The following is a 17,130-nucleotide window of genomic DNA, read 5'->3' as shown; positions in this document are numbered from 1 at the left end:
TACCCTGGAGCCCAGGGCAGGCCTGCCTCAGCATGGGCTTGTCCATCCTCTTGGCGTAGAAGGCTGCATACCACACACGCAGCTCGGTGCCCGGGGGGATGTCCCGGGAGGTGGTGAAGTACACGTCGCTGCCATGCTGGAAGGCCGTCAGGTTCTGGTGTCCCGGCTCCGCTGCCGGCCGCACCAGCATCATCCAGTTGCAGTCGTCCTCGTTGGAGGTGTCGAAGCACACGGGGTGCCCATCCTTCTGGAACACCTGGGGGGGGAGCGCAGCCCACCACAGGGCCGGGTGGGGGCTGGTTATCCACCAGTGTGCGTGTCAGCATGCACACGTGTGTGTGTGTGTGCAAGGGGCTGCTGAGTGACCAGTCTAGACACTGCCACATCAGTGGCCAAACAGGGCACTGTACGGACCTGTTCTACATTGATGGGAGGGCAGTGGAAGACCCCCGAAACAGGTCAGGCTGGTCACAGGCAAAAGGGAAGCAGGAGGCACAGCTAAAGGTCAGGTGTCACTGGGAGACCTGAGTTCTCAGGTGGGTACTGGGACGCCTCATCTCCACCTGTGGTCCAGGTGGGTACCTAGTCACGTGTGCTCTGCTCTTGTTCCAGGATGCACGAGAAAGCCTGAGCTCTACTCCCAGGTCAGGAGTTCTCAGGAGCCCTGAGTTCTATGCATGGTCCTGTTGGGAATGAGGACACCTAAGGTCTACCTATGGTCCAGGTATAGAACATGGACACTCAGTTCTAATCAGTTTTCAAGTGGGCAAGAAGACACCTGAGTTCTACTCCTGGCCCAGGGTGTCACTGGAACACCTGGACTCTATACCTGGGCCAGGTGTATCAGGACACCTGAGTTCTTCTCCCACTTCTGTTGCAAGTATGTTCAATGACTTTGGCAAAGTTCCTCAATCCTTTTTTTTAAATTTTAGTTATTTATTCGTTTATTTACTGACTTTTTGGCCATTCCAGGTGGCATGCAGGATCTTAGTTCCCAGGCCAGGGATTGGACCTGTGCACCCTTCAGTGGAAGTGCGGAGTCTTAAGCCTAGACCATGGAAGTCCCATTCCTTGATCTTTATAAGCTGTGCCCTCATCTAAAAAGCAGCACCACCACTTTATGGATGGAATGCAGGCAGGGACAGGGGGAGAAGCTTGAATATTTTGAAGTTCAAAGTAACCACATGGAATAGGGAGCTCCTGTCCCCTATTTTCTGATGCAACTGTTGCTTCCTCATTATAGAAAGAAATCTCCCTTCTTCTCCTGGCTTTTCCAGTAGGGGCTCCCCACTTCTAATAGCTAGAGGCCCCCCTCTGAGGCTGGAGCCCTCAGAAGCAAGGGGAGGGGGTGGAGGGGGCTGCCAGGTGCCTGATGCCCCCCAGTCGGTATAGGGGGTGCTCCCCCTTGGCCTTGGCCTCCTTCTATGGACATGAAGGTGCCCCCAGCACCCAGGTGCCCAACCCTGAGCCTGTGCTGGAACAGCTCAATACCAGACACAGACCCTCGGAATCTTGAGTCACTGAAAGAAACTGAAACAGGCACAAATAGCTTTTTCAAAGAGGCCTTGGCCAACCACGGGCCCACAGCGATTATGCCCATCAGCCCCGGGTCTCTTGACATCACTCCTGCACATAAAACAGCCTTTCTTTCTTTCCTTTCTTTGTGAACAAATCAAGTCCCTTTCCTTTCTCTCCGCCATGCTGAAATCTGCCTATAAACTCAGTTCTCTGAGGACTGTCAAGTCCCCACAGTCAGCTGGATCATCTCTGTCCCAAAACACTTGGGTCTCTGCTAAGGGTCTCCAGGAAAGCTCGTGTCTGGGGCTCTCTGCTGCCCAACCAGCGCCTGTTCCTCTCAGTTTATTTCATGGGTGTTTCTGAAGGCTGGCTGCAGCTGAACAGTCTGGGCATGGGGCCAGAGCTGTGACCCATACTCACAACCCCAGCCTCGTGGCACCTCTGGGGGTCTCACTTTAAGTGATCAAGTCCTCCCTGTGATTTTCTTCCATTTCTTTTTCTCCGTGTCACACAGAAGCCATCATCTCCCCGTCTGATGTGCTTTTCAGAGCTGCCAAATTTTGCACTGGTCTCTCATCAACACAAAACACCTTCCTTTTGAAAGAGCCTAGCAAAGTTCCCTACACTCCGCATAGGTGTGAAATCCCCAGGCGGTCCTGCAAATTCCACAGAAAGCCCCTCCTACAGCCTGCACTGGGCGTGGCGGCGGGGGGGGGGGGCGGGGGGGTTCCACTCTTGCATATGTTTTAAATACACTCTTCTGAGTTTTGCAGAATACTAACTTAACTCATGTTCATATAATATAAACTAAAAAAAAAAAAAAGAAACACTGTCTTGGAAATTCAGCAGAACTACAACACCAAGAGCTGTCTCTGGGATGTTTATAAATCACTGAACTCTTCAGTGAGCATCGCCCTTGCCCACCTGCACGTGAGGAAGGTCACAAACAAGGGTGCCGCAGCCCCCACCGGCCCAACGTGTACCTTCAGTGGAAACGCGGATTCCTTCTCCCATTTGGCGACGCGTCGCGACTCAAATGGGCCGAACTGCGTGCGCTTGACGAGCTGGGTCACAGCAAACACCCCCTCAGCTCCGTCTTCCAGGCGTCTGATCTCCAGGTTGGAGGGAAGGGATGACCTAGAGATGGAACAAAGCAAGAGAGTCTCGGCCCCGAGTGCCCACTGGCCAGGGTGCCACCCTCACCAGGGGCAGAGGGTTAGGACGATGGAAAAGGTCGCTCCCGCTGGCCCCAGAGCAGGTGATGGAGGGGCACTGACTTGAGGATGCGTTTATACTCCCCACCCAAGAGACAGAGCCAATGCTCATGTGCACGCGTACACACACACACACACACACACCCCCCTAAGTGTGGGCCCCTCTTTGATGGGCCCACAGAGAGGGAGGGAGGACCAGAGAGAGACCACGAAGAGGTGCCTCGTGGAAAGGACCACGGAAATGACAAGAAGTGCCAAAGAGAGTGCATTTTGAAGACCAGAAGAGGGCTTCCCGCGAGGCTGTACTGGGCTGGGTTCATCATGAATGTGGCCTTTTTAAGTCAACTAGGACAACGTTAAGGAGAGGACATGTGTATCCCGGTGGGGAGAGGAAGGGAGCACGTCGGCAGGGACCTAGCGTGAGCCAAGACCAGGGCATGCCTGACCCACATCTAGGGTGGGACATGGACCCCTCACAGGAGTGGCAGGAGGCCAGCCGAGACGAGGAGCCCATCCGGGAAGGACCAATGGCTCCCACTGGAGCTTTGTGGGCAACAGGCAACCGCTGAAGGGTCTGGAAGAGAGCTGGTCAGATCTGTGCTCCGGGCCAAAATAGGAATCTCTTTGCTCTGCACAGGTAAGTCACAGTCAAACCAGTGGGGATGCTTCTAGGAACAGCAGTGATAAGATGACAGCGTGAGTGCCAGCCCGTTCCTAAAGCAGATGTTGTGATGACAGCCACATCTGAGGGGCCATCCTCTCCTCTTTACAGATGAGGCAACCGAGGTGCAGAGAGGGGCACGTCTCATCCAGGTCCAAACAGCTACTACGGGGCAAACAGGGCTGCGACCTGGGGCCCCCCAGGGGACACAGTCCCCCGCCCCCGGGGGAACGTGGACTGGCAGAGCCTCGGAGCCCCTGCACCAGATCTAGGTGCTCATCCAGCAGCTATTCCCCCTCTGCCTGGCCACCTGTGCTCACTGCCCACGGCTCCAGCCCCCAACCAGGCATGTGTCAGACAGCAAGCCTGGGTGCCAACCACAGGGGAGACTGAATGGGCAGACCTACAACCTCAGCTGTGGTTGCTTCGTGTATAAACCAATTCAGCACCCCAGCGGAACCAGGGACTAGATAAAAGACATTGACCCGGACACCTCCTCGACGCGCCCTGGCTCATCCCAGGGGCAGGTAACCAGCTTGCAGTGGATGGAGATCTCTGATGGCATCGAATGAGAGGACGGTCCCTCTCCTCCTTATTTGCTGTCTCCTCCCTTTGTGTAGACACTGAGGTGGCCAGGCTCTCGCCACAGGTGACAAACAGACAACCCTGTTTGACAGGCAGGATGGTAAAGACAGCTGGAGGGGGGTCACTCACCTGGCCCTGCTTAACACGAAGGAGTCTTTGACCATGACCACCGGGCCCAGCTCAGGACATTCAGAGTCGTGGTACTGGCTGCAGTCCTCGCACCCTGCAAACACACATCCCGGCATCAGGGGGGGCATCGAGAGGTGAGGGAGACGCCCACAGAGCATCCCGCAGCCTGGGGGTGACCCAGAGCGCTCCCCACAAGTGCAGAAAGAAAGCAACACAGGCCACGTGCCCCCAGGAGAAAAACCCAGCTCCTTGGCATGCTGCAAGGCTGACCGAGTCAGCTCTACGGGGATGCAGGACAGGGTCTCCGTAAAGGAGAGGAAACGAAAACTCACCAACATAACCTGTTTCTCATAAATCTAACATGTCAGAAACCCTTCTAAAACCCAGGGTTACCTTTCTGAGTCTGCTGCCACCCCTGCCCCAGTGCCCTTTGCCGGGAGTTCTGGGAAAGAAGATTCTTTGAAAATCGGACCCAGTAGCACATTTCATGTCATACACCATGGTTCTCAGTAACAGGTAAAATCCCATCTAAAAGGAGACAGCTTTTCTCTACACAAAGACCAGACGTGCACGTGGCTCTACCTGCAGGTGAGGGCGGGCCACGGGCCCTGGAACACTTACAGATGAACATGATCTCTTCATTCCCGTCTTCAGCCATCGCCGCCACCTGTCAGGACACAGCGCCGCATTAGTGAGCAGCTTTGGGCCCAAGGCATTTTTTTTTTTTTTAATTTATGGAGTAAACTTGATTTACAAAGTGGTGTTAATTTCTGCTACATGGCGAAGTGATTCAGTTACATGTGCACGCGTGCTGAGTCACTTCAGCCGTGTCCAGCTCTTTGTGACCCTGTGAACTGTACCCACCGGGCTCCTCTGTCCATGGGATTCTCCGGGCAAGAACACTGGAGTGGGCTGCCGTGCCCTTCTCCATCAGTTATAAATACCATTCTTTCTTATATTCTTTCCCACTGGCACTTGTGATGATTCATACTTTTTGATTGGAGGATAATTGCTTTACGAGCTTGTGTTGGTTTCCGCTGTACAATGAAGTGAATCAGCTACGTGTGTACATATATCCCCTCCCTCGCGGACCTCCCTCCCACCCCCATCCCACCCCCATCCCACCCCTCGACGTCACTGCAGAGCACCGAGCTGAGGTCCCTGTGCTTCTGGACCTGGAGTCTGTCACACAGAGTAAAGTCAGGAAGAGAAAAATTTCACATAGGAAGGCATATATGTGAAATCCAGAAAAAATTATACAAACGAACCTATTTCCAAGGGAGGAGTAGAGACACAGATGTAGAGACGTGAACACAGTGGGGGAAGGGGAGGGTGGGATGTATTGGGAGATTGGGATTGACATATATACGTTACCGTGTGTAAAACAGCTAGCTGGTGGGAAGCTGCTATAAAGCCAGGAAGCTCAGCTCAGTACTCCCCTGGCATTTTTTTTTTAAAGTATTTATTTATTAGGTTGCACCAGGCACGTGAGACCTAGTTTCCTGACCACGGATCGAACATAGGCCCCCTGCATTGGGAGCACAGAGTCTTAGCCACTGGACCGCCAGGGAGGTCCCCCTCCATTGGCATTTTTAAAGACAGTTCCTGCTCCTATGGATGGAGGAGCCTGGTAGGCTGCGGTCCATGGGGTCGCCAAGAGTCGGACACGACTGAGCGACTTCACTTTCACTTTTCACTTTCGTGCATTGGAGAAGGAAATGGCAACCGACTCCAGTGTTCTTGCCTGGAGAATCCCAGGGGCGGGGAACCTGGTGGGCTGCCGTCTGTGGGGTTGCACAGAGTCAGACACGACTGAAGCGACTTAGCAGTAGCAGCAGCAGCAACTGATGGCCCCCTAAACCATATACAGAGACTGACTTTGTGATTAGAAAAAAAAAATATTTTTCCATTTTGTTTTTTTGGTCACACCATGTGGCTTGCAGAATCTTAGTCCCCTGACCAGGGATAGAACCCGGGCTCTCGTAGTGGAAGCACAGAGCCCTAACCACTGCACAGCCAGGGAATTCCCTGACTTTGTGCTCTAAAGGCAACATGCAGTACGGTCCTCTTTATTATGGGATGGGTTTGGGCCTTGAAATGTTTCCTCACCCAGAATGATGTTGCTTTTAACAAGCCACGCATGTGCATGGCTCTGGATTTAGGACACTGTCGTGAACTCTGGCTTTCACCTTTCCCGAGCAGCCGTCTGCTTCCATTTGTGAAAGAAATGTTGTTGTTGTTCAATCGCTCAGTTGTATCCAACTCTTTGCGACTCCGTGGACTGCAGCACGCCAGGCTTCCCTGTCCTTCACTATCTCTCAGAGCTTTCTCAAATTCATGTCCATTGAGTCAGTGATGCCATCCAACCATCTCAACCTCTGTTGCCCCCTTCTTCTCCTCCTTTCAATCTTTCCCAGCATCAGGGTCTTTTCCAATGAGTCCACTCTTCACATCAGGTGGCCAAAGTACTGGAGTTTCAGCTTCAGCACCAGTCCTTCCAATGAATATTCAGGGTTGATTTCCTTTAAGATTGACTGCTTTGATCTCCTTTCGTCCAAGGGACCCTCAAGAATCTTCTCCAGCACCACAGTTCAAAAGCATCAATTCTTCAGCCCTCAGCTTTCTTTACGGTCAACTCTCACATCTATACGTGACTATTGGTAAAACCACATCTTTGACTATACAGACCTTTGTCAGCAAAGTGATGTTTCCGCTTTTTAATACACTAAGTTTGTCATAGCTTTTCTTCCAAGGAGCAAGTGTCTTTTAATTTCATGACTGCAGTCACTCTCCACAGTGATTTCGGAGCCTAAGAAAATAGTCTGTCACTGTTTCCATCATTTCCCCATCTATTTGCCATGAGGTAATGGGACCAGATGCCATGGTCTTAGTTTTTTTAATGTACTGCCATTTAAAGAAAGCCAGTTTTCACGTGGCCACTTCTATTCTGCCTCCTTCACAGGACTGTGAATGCCTCCAGGGCAGCCTTGTCTCACACGACCTCTATCTTTCTCCACCTGCTAAACTCTGCGTAACACCACATTTCTCACATTTCTCTCGGGGACTAAGGCACCACCTAACATCATGGAGGGGAGCCCTCCTGCTCTCCACAAAACCTTTATCACATCTGGTCACTTCTATTTCTGATTCAACCTTGAGGTTCACCTCCATAGCAGGCAGCACGCCCAGGCCCACTACCTATATATTTGTGGGCAATCTGAACATGTTCATTCTGGGGTCTCAGACTCCTGACCCATAAAAGGGAAATTAAGATGCCCACCCCATATAGTTTTGGGGGGAGTATAAAGTGAGATACACCTGGTGTGTGCCACTCAATAATAGTTCCTCTTCCCTCCCACCCCTCCATCCCCAATTAAGTCAACCCAGTACATCCTTCCTGTATCCCACTCCTGGCCAAGACCACCTGTGGTACCATTCTGGGGAAGTATGCAGGCTGGCATACTTCCTCAACGCTGATTCCACATGCCCTCTGCCCCATTCCCATCCCCAGGAGCTATTAAAGGATGAACAGCAGACAATGCAAAGTCCAAATGAAAATGCAGATTTGCTGAGCACACAATTTCATAAGTAGAGTAGAGGACAGAGTTGAAAATTCTACCACGGAAGTCAATTAGTTACAAGGAAGCAAGGTAGAGAGATGGGATTTCCAATTTGCCCTTAAAATTCCAGGAATTCATAACCAGGGCATATTTCCCCCCAAACACAGCACAGTACCTTCTCTTCCCACAAACACTCCTTTACCTTACAAGATGTCTCCGGTAGCTCAGCATGTTTAACTTGGGGCTTCCTGCCTGATGGCCTGCACGGGCAGGGTCAGGGGTCAGTCTGCTATGTGGGTAGCGGCTGGTCACAGAGCAAAAGAGGAAGGACAAAGAGGAAGAAGTATGTGGAAACCCACTTTTGTGAGCTGCTGAGGTGCTCCAGGGGCCTGAAAACTGTCTGCCCACTGGCAGGAGCCCCCTCCACTGGTCAATACCCGCTCATGTTCAAGGAAGTTCTTGAGAACAGACGCCAAACTGCAGCCAGATCATGGCAGAATACAGGGTTCCCACAAAGCTGGCAGCATCAGATGGTGCAAATGACGGAAACCACTCTGGCCTTTCTCAAGGCCTGATGTGGCCACCTGCCCCTGGTCTGGCCTCTCAAGGAATCCACTTCCTGGCTATTCTAAGGAGTCCTTCTATGAACACTGGGGTGCCAGAATCTTTCTGAATTGCAGTTTTCTCCCAGGGATATACCCAAGGATTACTGGATCATATGCTAGTTCTTAGTTTTTTAAGGAACCTCCATAGTTTTTTCCACAGTGGTTGTACCAACTGACATTCCCTCCAACAGTGTAGAAGGGTGCCCTTTTCTCTACACCCTCTCCATCACTAGTTATCTGTAGACTTTTCAGTGATGGCCATACTGACCAGTGTGAAGTGATACTTCCCTGTAGTTCTGATCTGCATTTCTCTAACAATTAGTGATGCTGAGCATCCTTTCACATGCCCATTGGCCATCCCTGGGCTTCCCTGGTGGCTCAGATGGTAAAGAATCTGCCTGCAGTGCAGAAGACCCAGGTTTGATCCCTGGGTCAGGAAGAGTCCCTGGACAAGGGAATGGCTACCCGCTCCAGTATTCTCACCTGGAAAATCCCATGGACAGAGGAGCCTGTTGTGCTGCAGTCCAAGGGGTCACAAAGAGTCAGACACGACTGAGCAACTAAAACTTGGCCATCCCTATGGCTTCCTTTGGCAAAATGTCTATTTAGGTCTTCTGCACACTTTTTGACTTGTTTGTTTTTCTGTTACTGAATTATACAAGCCATTTGTATATTCTGGAAATTAAGCCCTTCTCAACTCCATCATTTGCAAATATTTTCTCCCATTCCATAGGCTATCTTTTCATTGTGGTTTCCTTTGCTGTGCAAAAGCTTATGAGTTTGATTAGATCCCATTCGTTCATTTTTGCTTTTATTTCTATCGCCTTGGGAGACTAAGAAAACATCAGTACGATTTATGTCAGAGAATGTTTGGGTTATATTCTCTTCCAGGAATTTTCCAGTGTCTTGTCTTTATGCCATTTTGAGTTTATTTTCATGTGCAGTGAGAGATCATGGTCTAACTTCATTGTTTTACATGTAGCCATCCAGCTTTCCCAATGCCAGTTGCTAAAGAGACTGTCTTTTCTCCATTGTATATTCTTGCCTCCTGTGTTGAAAATTAATTGACTGTAGATACTTGGGTTTATTTCTGGGCTCTCTACTCTGTTCCATTAATCCATAGGTCTGTTTCTGTGCCATACCAAGCTGTTTTCATTAGTATAGCTTTGTAATATTATCTGGAGCCTGAGTTATGCCTTCAGCTTTATTCTTCTTCCTCAGGATTGATTTGGCAATTCTGTGTCTCTTATGGTTCCATATAAATTTTAGGATTATTTTTCTATGAAATATGTCTCTGATCATTTGATACAGATTTCAATAAATTTATAGACTGCTTTGAGTATTATGGCCATTTTAACAATACTATTTCTTCTAATCACAGAGCATGGGATATCTTTCCATTTCTTTAAACAATATTTAATTTTCTTTATCAGTGTTTTATAGTTCTCAGCATATAAGTTGTTCATTTCCTCGATCAGCTTTATTCCTAAGTATTTTTTATGAAATTTTAAACAGATTTTTTTTTTTAACTTTCCCTTTCTGATATTTCACTATTAGTGTAAAGAAGTGCAACAGATTTATGAATGTTAATCCTGTATCCTGCTACTTTGCTGAATTCATTTATCGGTTCTAATAGTTTTTGTGTGGCATCTTTTTTGTTGTTGTCCAGTGGCTAAGTTGTGTCTAGCTCTTCATGACCTCATGGACTACAGCACACCAGGCTTCCCTGTTTTTCACTATTTCCTGGAGTTTGCCCAAACTCATGTCCATTGAGTTGGTGATGCCATCCAATCATATCATCCTCTGTTGCCCCTTCTCCTGTCCTCGATCTTTTCTAGCATCAGGGTCTTTTCCAATGAATCAGCTCCTCCCATCAGGTGGCCAAATTATTGGAGCTTCAGCATCAGTCCTTCCAATGAATATTCAGGGTTGATTTCTTTTAGGATTGACTGCTTTGATCTTCTTGCAGTCCAGGGGACTCTCAAGAGTCTTCTCCACCACAGTTTGAAAGCATCAATTCTTCCGCACTCAGGCTTCTTTATGGGTCAGTGCTCACACCCATACATGACTACTGGAAAAACCGTAGCTTTGACTACATGGACCTTTGTTGGCAAAGAGATGTCTCTGCTTTTTAATCTGCTATCTAATTTTGTCATTAAAAAAAACAAAAAAGCAAAGACATCATTTTACCAACAAAGGTTTGTTGTGATTTTGGAGCCTGAGAAAATAAAGTCTTTCACTGCTTCCACTTTTTCTTCCTCTATTTGCCATGAAGTGATGGCACCAGATGCCATGATCTGAGTTCAAAAATATTGGAATGGGTTACCATTCCCTCCTCCAGAGGACCATGTTTTGTCAGAACTCTTCACTGTGACCTGTCCATTTTGGGTGGCCCTGCATGGCATGGCTCATAGGGTCATTGAGTTACACAAGCCCCTTTGCCACAACAAGGCTGTGATCCATGAAGAAGTGGCATCTTTAGGTTTTTCTATATATAGTATCATGTCACTTGCATATAAAGACAATTTTACCTCTTCCTTCCAGTTTGGATACCTTTTCTTTTTCTTGTCTGATTGCTGTGGCCTGCAATTCCAATAACTATGTTGAACAGAAGCGGTGACAGTGGACACACTTGTTTCAGATTTTAGCAAGGATGCTTTCAGCTTTTCACTGTTGCATATTACATTAGTGATGTGCATGTCATAAATAGGTTTTATAAAGAAGCCTCCTGAAGTCTGTGCTATCCTGGAAAAATCCCTTTGGTGCATGAAATGCTCCTTTGTAGAAGGGAAGTTCAGTCTCCAGACTTCTCCAGCATGTAAGAAATCTTAGAATAAAGGACTGTAGATAGTACTGTTGTAGGGGAAAATGACAGAAAAATTCACAAAGTGTGAAATTCAGCCATTTTAACTACTGATCCTGGAGATATGTACCTTTACACCAGTGGTTTTCAAAGTGTGGTCCCTGGACTAGCAAACAGTAACACCAGCAGCACCAGGGAATTTCTTGAAAAGGCAAATTCTTAGGTCCCTCCCCAGACCTGCTGGAGCAGCCTCTCTGAACTGGGATCTCCATACTCTGCAAACCTTAAGGCATTTGGAAACCTTCAGGTTATTCTGATGCAGCTCAAGTCTGAGAACCGCTGCTTAACCTTAAATCTTTTTAAAACTTACATAGCTGCCAAAAGAAAACAAACAACAACTGTGATCACTGGAGGACCACAGTAACAGCGTCAGGAAACCAGATTCATCACGAGTGTCAGTTAGGCTCAGGTCAGGATGACCTGTGTATAACTTGGTAAGAAACAGTTTGAAAGGAGGGGTGATGTGGAGCAGATGTTCTCTGTGACAACTGAGGTTTATGAGGCAGCCCCCGTAATGACAACTGTTAGAAAATGATTCTGAAAAGGAAGGTTAAAGTGGGAGGAATCACCCTACCTGACTCAAACTTAATTATAAAGCAACAGTAATGAGAACTTGGTTTAGGTGGAGGGATAGAACCAGAGGTCAATGGAAATGGAGAACAGAGTCACACAAATATGCTCAACTGATTTTGAACAAAGGGTAGAAGCAGCTCAACTAAAGAAAGATGGTCTATTCAACAGTGCTGGAGCAACTGGACATGCAGAGGCAAAAAAAAAAAGAAAGAAAAAAAAAGAACTGTGACCTTACATCTTACACAAGGATTAATCCCTAACAGATGAGAAACTTAAAAGGATAAAAAGATTTTTTTTTTAATTTTTAGAAAAATAGGAGAAAATCTTTGGAAACTAGGGCTAGCCAGCTTTTAGACTTGTTACCGAAAGCATAGTTTACTAAAGGAAAACTGATAAATGGGACTTCACCAAAATTTAATGATTTTGCTTTACAGAATTCACTGTTAAGAGGATGAACAAAGTAAAGACCCTGAGACATTTTAACAAACCATGTATCCATATGTAAGATATGCAAAGAACTCTTAAATCACAAGGATAAAAATGCAAGCAACCCATTTATAAAGTGGGCAAAAGACATAAACAGACATTTCACCAACAAAAACACTGAAATGACAAATAAGCACATGAAATGATGTCCAACATCATTAGCCTCCAAGTAAGTACAAATCACAATGAGACACCACTACACACCTCTCAGAACAGCGGGGATGAAGAGACTGGGGCACCCACGTGCCCTGGTGGGAATGGAATTCCATTCAACAATTTCTGATAAATCAACATGGCCTATGACCCAGCAATAGTACTGGCTGGGCGGTCATCCCAGAGAAATGGAAAGTTAGATCCATATAAAAGCCTGCACACGACTGTTGGAGCAGCTTTATTCCTAACAGCCCCAGCTGGAGATAACCCAGAGTGCCTCATGAGCAACTGGTGCTGCGGCCCATCTACAGTCTGGAATACTAGTCAGCAACTGAAAACGTGGAACTCCTGACACACGACAGACCCTGATGAGTCTCCAGGACGCTGCTGGGTGAAAAGAGCCAATCCCCAGCAGTTATATAGCGTGTGACCCTGTTCACGTTCTTGAAATGGCAAAATTAGCGAGAAGGGAACTAGAGCAGTGAGTGGTTGGTGGGGGTCGAGGAGGGGTTAGGGTGGAAGGACAGAGGGCATGAGGCTATACGAGGACTCCAACGGGGCTGGCATGTCCTGGGTCTGGACCCCATCAAGGTCACCATTCCTGCTGTCACCCGGTACCGGAGCTGTGCCTGGTGGTACCACTGGTGGGAAGTGGATGAAGCAAACATGGATCTCTGCGTTCTTTTTTACAACCGCCTGGGTAGCCACAGTGATCTCCAAATCACAGTAGTTTAAACGTGACTTCCAACACAACGCGTGGGAATGGTCTGGATCCCGGTGGAAATAAAGCACATATGACCTTGATTGGACAGCCAGATACTTGAATACCGACTGGGTATCTGGCCAGATTTTGACCACATTAAGGTGCCAGCATTAAATGTTTTAGGTGGGCAGTTATTTTTAGAGTCCTCCTGGAGAGACACAGACTGAAATGTTTACAGATGCAATGATGTGACCAGTGTTTGCCTCCAGGTCCGACCAGTGGCAAGGCCTGGACGGGGTGGAGGGGGCAGTCAGGCCCCGGGCAACGGTAGCTGGGGTGGTGATGGACACACCACTGTTGTCAGCCTGTTTCCTGTGTTCAGTTTTTCATACTAAAACCCCTTGTGAGCGGTACCCATACACACTTCCCCTGTCCTCTTCTTCCATTGACTGTTTTTGAGTCCTGCCCCCAGAGCTGACTGAAGACACGTGTCAAGGCCACTGAACATCTTTTTCTTCACCTCACTTGACCTCTGGGTCATGCCAGACATGGCTGACCGCCTTTCTCTCCCCACGTTCACTCGCCATCACCCCTTCCTCTCCCCACGTTCACTCGCCATCACCTCCCACGCCTGAGCCCACCCAGGCCCTGACCCCACCTGACGCTTAGGTCCAGGCATGACCGACCTCTGTGCTGATGGTCCCACAAAAGTGTTGTGCGAAATGCTATTTCCTGCCCTTCACCTGACAATATAAGTAGCTCAGCCTTATTTGAAACAGCTGTGAGGGACGTAATTTCCAGCATATTATAAATATTGACTTCTTAAAATAGTTCTGTGGCTCTTTAAGCATGTCTATTGGAATCGAAGCACCAGAGCATGACATCCGGTCATGGGCTATGTGGACAAGCTCTTCCCCCGCTTTAGGAGGCGCTTCTGTCCCTACCAACGTGTGTTTCCATCACGCAGGTGTTAAACCCCACGTGTTACACTGGTGCTTGAAATGACTACGGATCACCTTTTACACAAATACATCAAACCGGTCTTGATTTTCTAGGGCCCTGAGTCTGTGGTAACTTCTCCTGGACTGAGCTATCATCCCAATAACTGGGACACCACTGATCGAAATGGAAAGGCTGCCCACACCGGTGACACACAAGTTGGGCTTAATGAGGCAAACGGGGCTTTCTTCCCAGTCCACTCACGAATGGTGGAATTTGATTCAGCTCTCTGTTCCTATATGCACAGATGTGAGTGCAGAAGGCTCTGCTCCGCAGAAAAGCAATTTTGCAGGGGAGGCACTCTGTCACTCCTTAGCGACATCCACTGCCTGAGGTCGCCCAGACACCGTGATGCCCACACACCGTGATGCCCACACACCTGTGAGCTGACCACAGCCCACACCGAGACTGGGGCTGGGGGTTGTCATGTCCTAGATGATGGGAGGGACCTTTCTTAAGCCGGAAGCACTTCAGGAAGGTGAGGACCAGGGCTGCGAGCGCTGGGCAAGGGTCTCTCCCACCTTGAGGGGAAGTATAAAAACGCGCTGGTCTCCTGGGCCCTGATTCCCCGACCACTCCCCAACCTGCACACCTGTCACCAGACTTCAGTGACCGGCACCTCCTGTCACCCCCTGCACATTCCCCACAGTCCAGCAGCAAGGCCTGCCTCACTTTAGAAACACTCTTTATCCTGTCCTGACACCTCATTTCCCCTCTGCCTCCACCCTGCTTCTAGGGGAAAGACACGGATTTGCTGGACCCCTGCCCAAAGCCCCCAGGGGTGTCTGGCTCTCAGGGTGAACTCTGAGGAGAGTACAGCCTGTGCTGCCCTGACTCGGCCACACAAAGCTTGCTGCCACCCCAGGGCCTTTGCACTTGCCCTCACCCCAGATCTCCACTGAGGAACACCGGTTTCCACTCAGACAGCCCCTCCTCAGACCTTCTGGGTCCCCACTGCTCAAGTGCACCCACCCCTGCCCAAACCCCCACCTCCACCTGCCACCCTTCCTGCCTTCTCCTCCAGGCTCCAACCACTACCCATCTCCTCCCCTCCAGAACATTCGATCCATGGGGCAGGGCCTTCTCTCTTGTTCTCTGCAGCACCGGGCAAGTGACAGCTGCTTGATGGACGGCCCATGAATACAGGCATACATGAACTGTTTGAGATGAACTCAGCAAGTGTCGTCATGGGTCACAACTGTGAAAAGGAGGCTGAGAAAGCATTTGAGTTCCTGCTCACAATCTCAACCTCTCAAATCCCATGTCCAAGAAACAGCTGCCTTCAATCTCTCTTAAATCTGCAGAATGGGTGCAGTGTTCTTCTCCTGGCCTTCGACACAGACAATGGTATGTGAGATGTATATGCCAAGCTAACGGAGTTCTTTCTCAAATACAATCATTCCCAGAAAAGCTATTACCCTTGCAGTTGAGTTGTTTTTTTAATGGGTGTTCTGGAAAAATATAAATGTTTTCTCTGTTTACAAAATAGAACATATTACTACTGCATTCTTTGTTGACAACTTTTCTGCAAAAATATGAATCAAAGATATAGGAGAAAAAAAACTACATAGGATAAATCCTACTATTTTTCCTCTTCAAAATTCAAACTATAGTTCTACTTTCTTAACCATTCACCACCATAAGGTAGTGATGTCAGGGAAATGCGGAGAAGCAGAGTGAAGCAGTGAAAATGTGGAAAATGTGAAAATATCCAGGTTTGAAACAAAATATGGTAGTGGTGTGTGTGTACTGGGGTGGAGAGAGAACAGGCAGGCTGACTTATAAAAACAAAGTGTCCACATCATTACAGGTTCCAGGGAGAGTTCATACTGTTGCCTCTTAAGATTTGTCACAAAACCAGTTGCTCATTTACTTTTCATCCTTAAAAATACTTCCATGAACTTAACAGTGTTCTCCAAATTGATCTGGTGAGTCCTGATTTTATGATGGTTTAGGCAAACGTACTATTTGTGGGCTGGCAGCTTTAACTATGTACACGGTTCCACGTGTCTCTGATCACACACATTTTTCTACCATTTTAATCTACCCATGGTGTACCCAGTGGTGGGGAGGGGGCAATTTCTGAGCGTTTGTGAATAAAAAAAAAAATCTCATCCCCTACATTAAGAACTTAATAAACACATAATAACTATAACCATCAGGTAGATGGATATTTCCACAGGGCGTTTCCACTTATCCCCTCAAAGCTGACCCTCACCCGTCCGACATCCTCCCCAGAGGCCACATGGCCTGCTGGTCCACCTGTCCGCGCCAGGGCGGGGCCAGCGCGCCCCTTCCCAGCACAGCCACCCACCCGGAGAGCGGCCACATGTCACCTGTCCATGGGTTTCACTATCTTGCCTCTGCCACGCAAGGGTTTACACAAATGGGATGCAGGGTGCTCTTGGGGGTGGGGGTGGGGTGGGCAGCCCCACCGCCCAAATTCAGGGGTCTGCCTTTGCAATCGCAGGAGCCAGGGGCCCAGGGACCCTCCCCGTGCGCCCCCGGAGGCTGGGACAAGGACTGGGGAGCGTGACATCACGAGGGACCGTCGGCGACGAGGGCGCCCGGGGGCGGGACCGCGGGCCGGGGGCTGGGGGCGGCGGACCCCCCGCGCCGCGCCCACGGGCGAGCGCGGCCCCGGCCCCGCGCCGGGAGCCAGCCGGCCCGGGTGCGGGGGGCGGCGGGGGCCGGCGGGCGGCGGGGCCCGCGGCGGGGCCGGCGGCGGCGGGCGGGCGGGCAGGCGGCGCGCAGGGCGATCCCGGAGCGGCTCCGGGAAATCCAGCCGGGTTTTGACTCCGATCGCCCACGGTGCCCGCAGCCGGCGAATGTAACAAAGAACAGGCGGCATGGCGGATGGACCGGGGCGGGCGGCGGGCCGGGCGGGGCCGGGGGCCGCAGGCCGGGCCGGGGCGCGCGGGGGCGGCCGGCCGCGGGCGGCTGGCCGGGGCGGCGCGCGCGGGGGCGGGCGGCGGGCGCGGGGCCCGGGCTTTACCTGCCTTTGGAATGTGCAGAGCGGGATCGGATCCGGACTCCGGGTTGCGATCCGCTCCGGAAACTGCGCAGCACCGGAAGCCGGGG

General features: G+C 49.8%; 1 protein-coding gene across 2 annotated transcripts in view; it reads right to left on the bottom strand.

Annotated features, from left to right (window-relative positions):
- The window catches only part of PRDM15 (PR/SET domain 15), a 59,100-nt gene extending 41,970 nt beyond the window's left edge, over positions 1-17,130 (bottom strand). Inside the window, exons 1-5 of one of the 2 annotated variants that reach the window (XM_061167540.1) lie at positions 17,049-17,130; positions 4,729-4,774; positions 4,108-4,201; positions 2,502-2,655; positions 4-256 (exon numbers count right to left, since the gene is read on the bottom strand). In XM_061167540.1, coding sequence (XP_061023523.1) covers positions 4-256; positions 2,502-2,655; positions 4,108-4,201; positions 4,729-4,765 — 538 coding nt within the window. In that variant the 5' untranslated portion in view covers positions 4,766-4,774; positions 17,049-17,130. Of the gene's footprint in view, positions 1-3; positions 257-2,501; positions 2,656-4,107; positions 4,202-4,728; positions 4,775-17,044 lie in introns of both variants that reach the window. The other variant, XM_061167538.1, reaches the window with a different exon arrangement.

This window comes from Dama dama, chromosome 19 (assembly GCF_033118175.1).
Source record: "Dama dama isolate Ldn47 chromosome 19, ASM3311817v1, whole genome shotgun sequence".
Taxonomy (NCBI): domain Eukaryota; kingdom Metazoa; phylum Chordata; class Mammalia; order Artiodactyla; family Cervidae; genus Dama; species Dama dama.
This window is presented reverse-complemented; position numbering and strand designations above follow the sequence as displayed.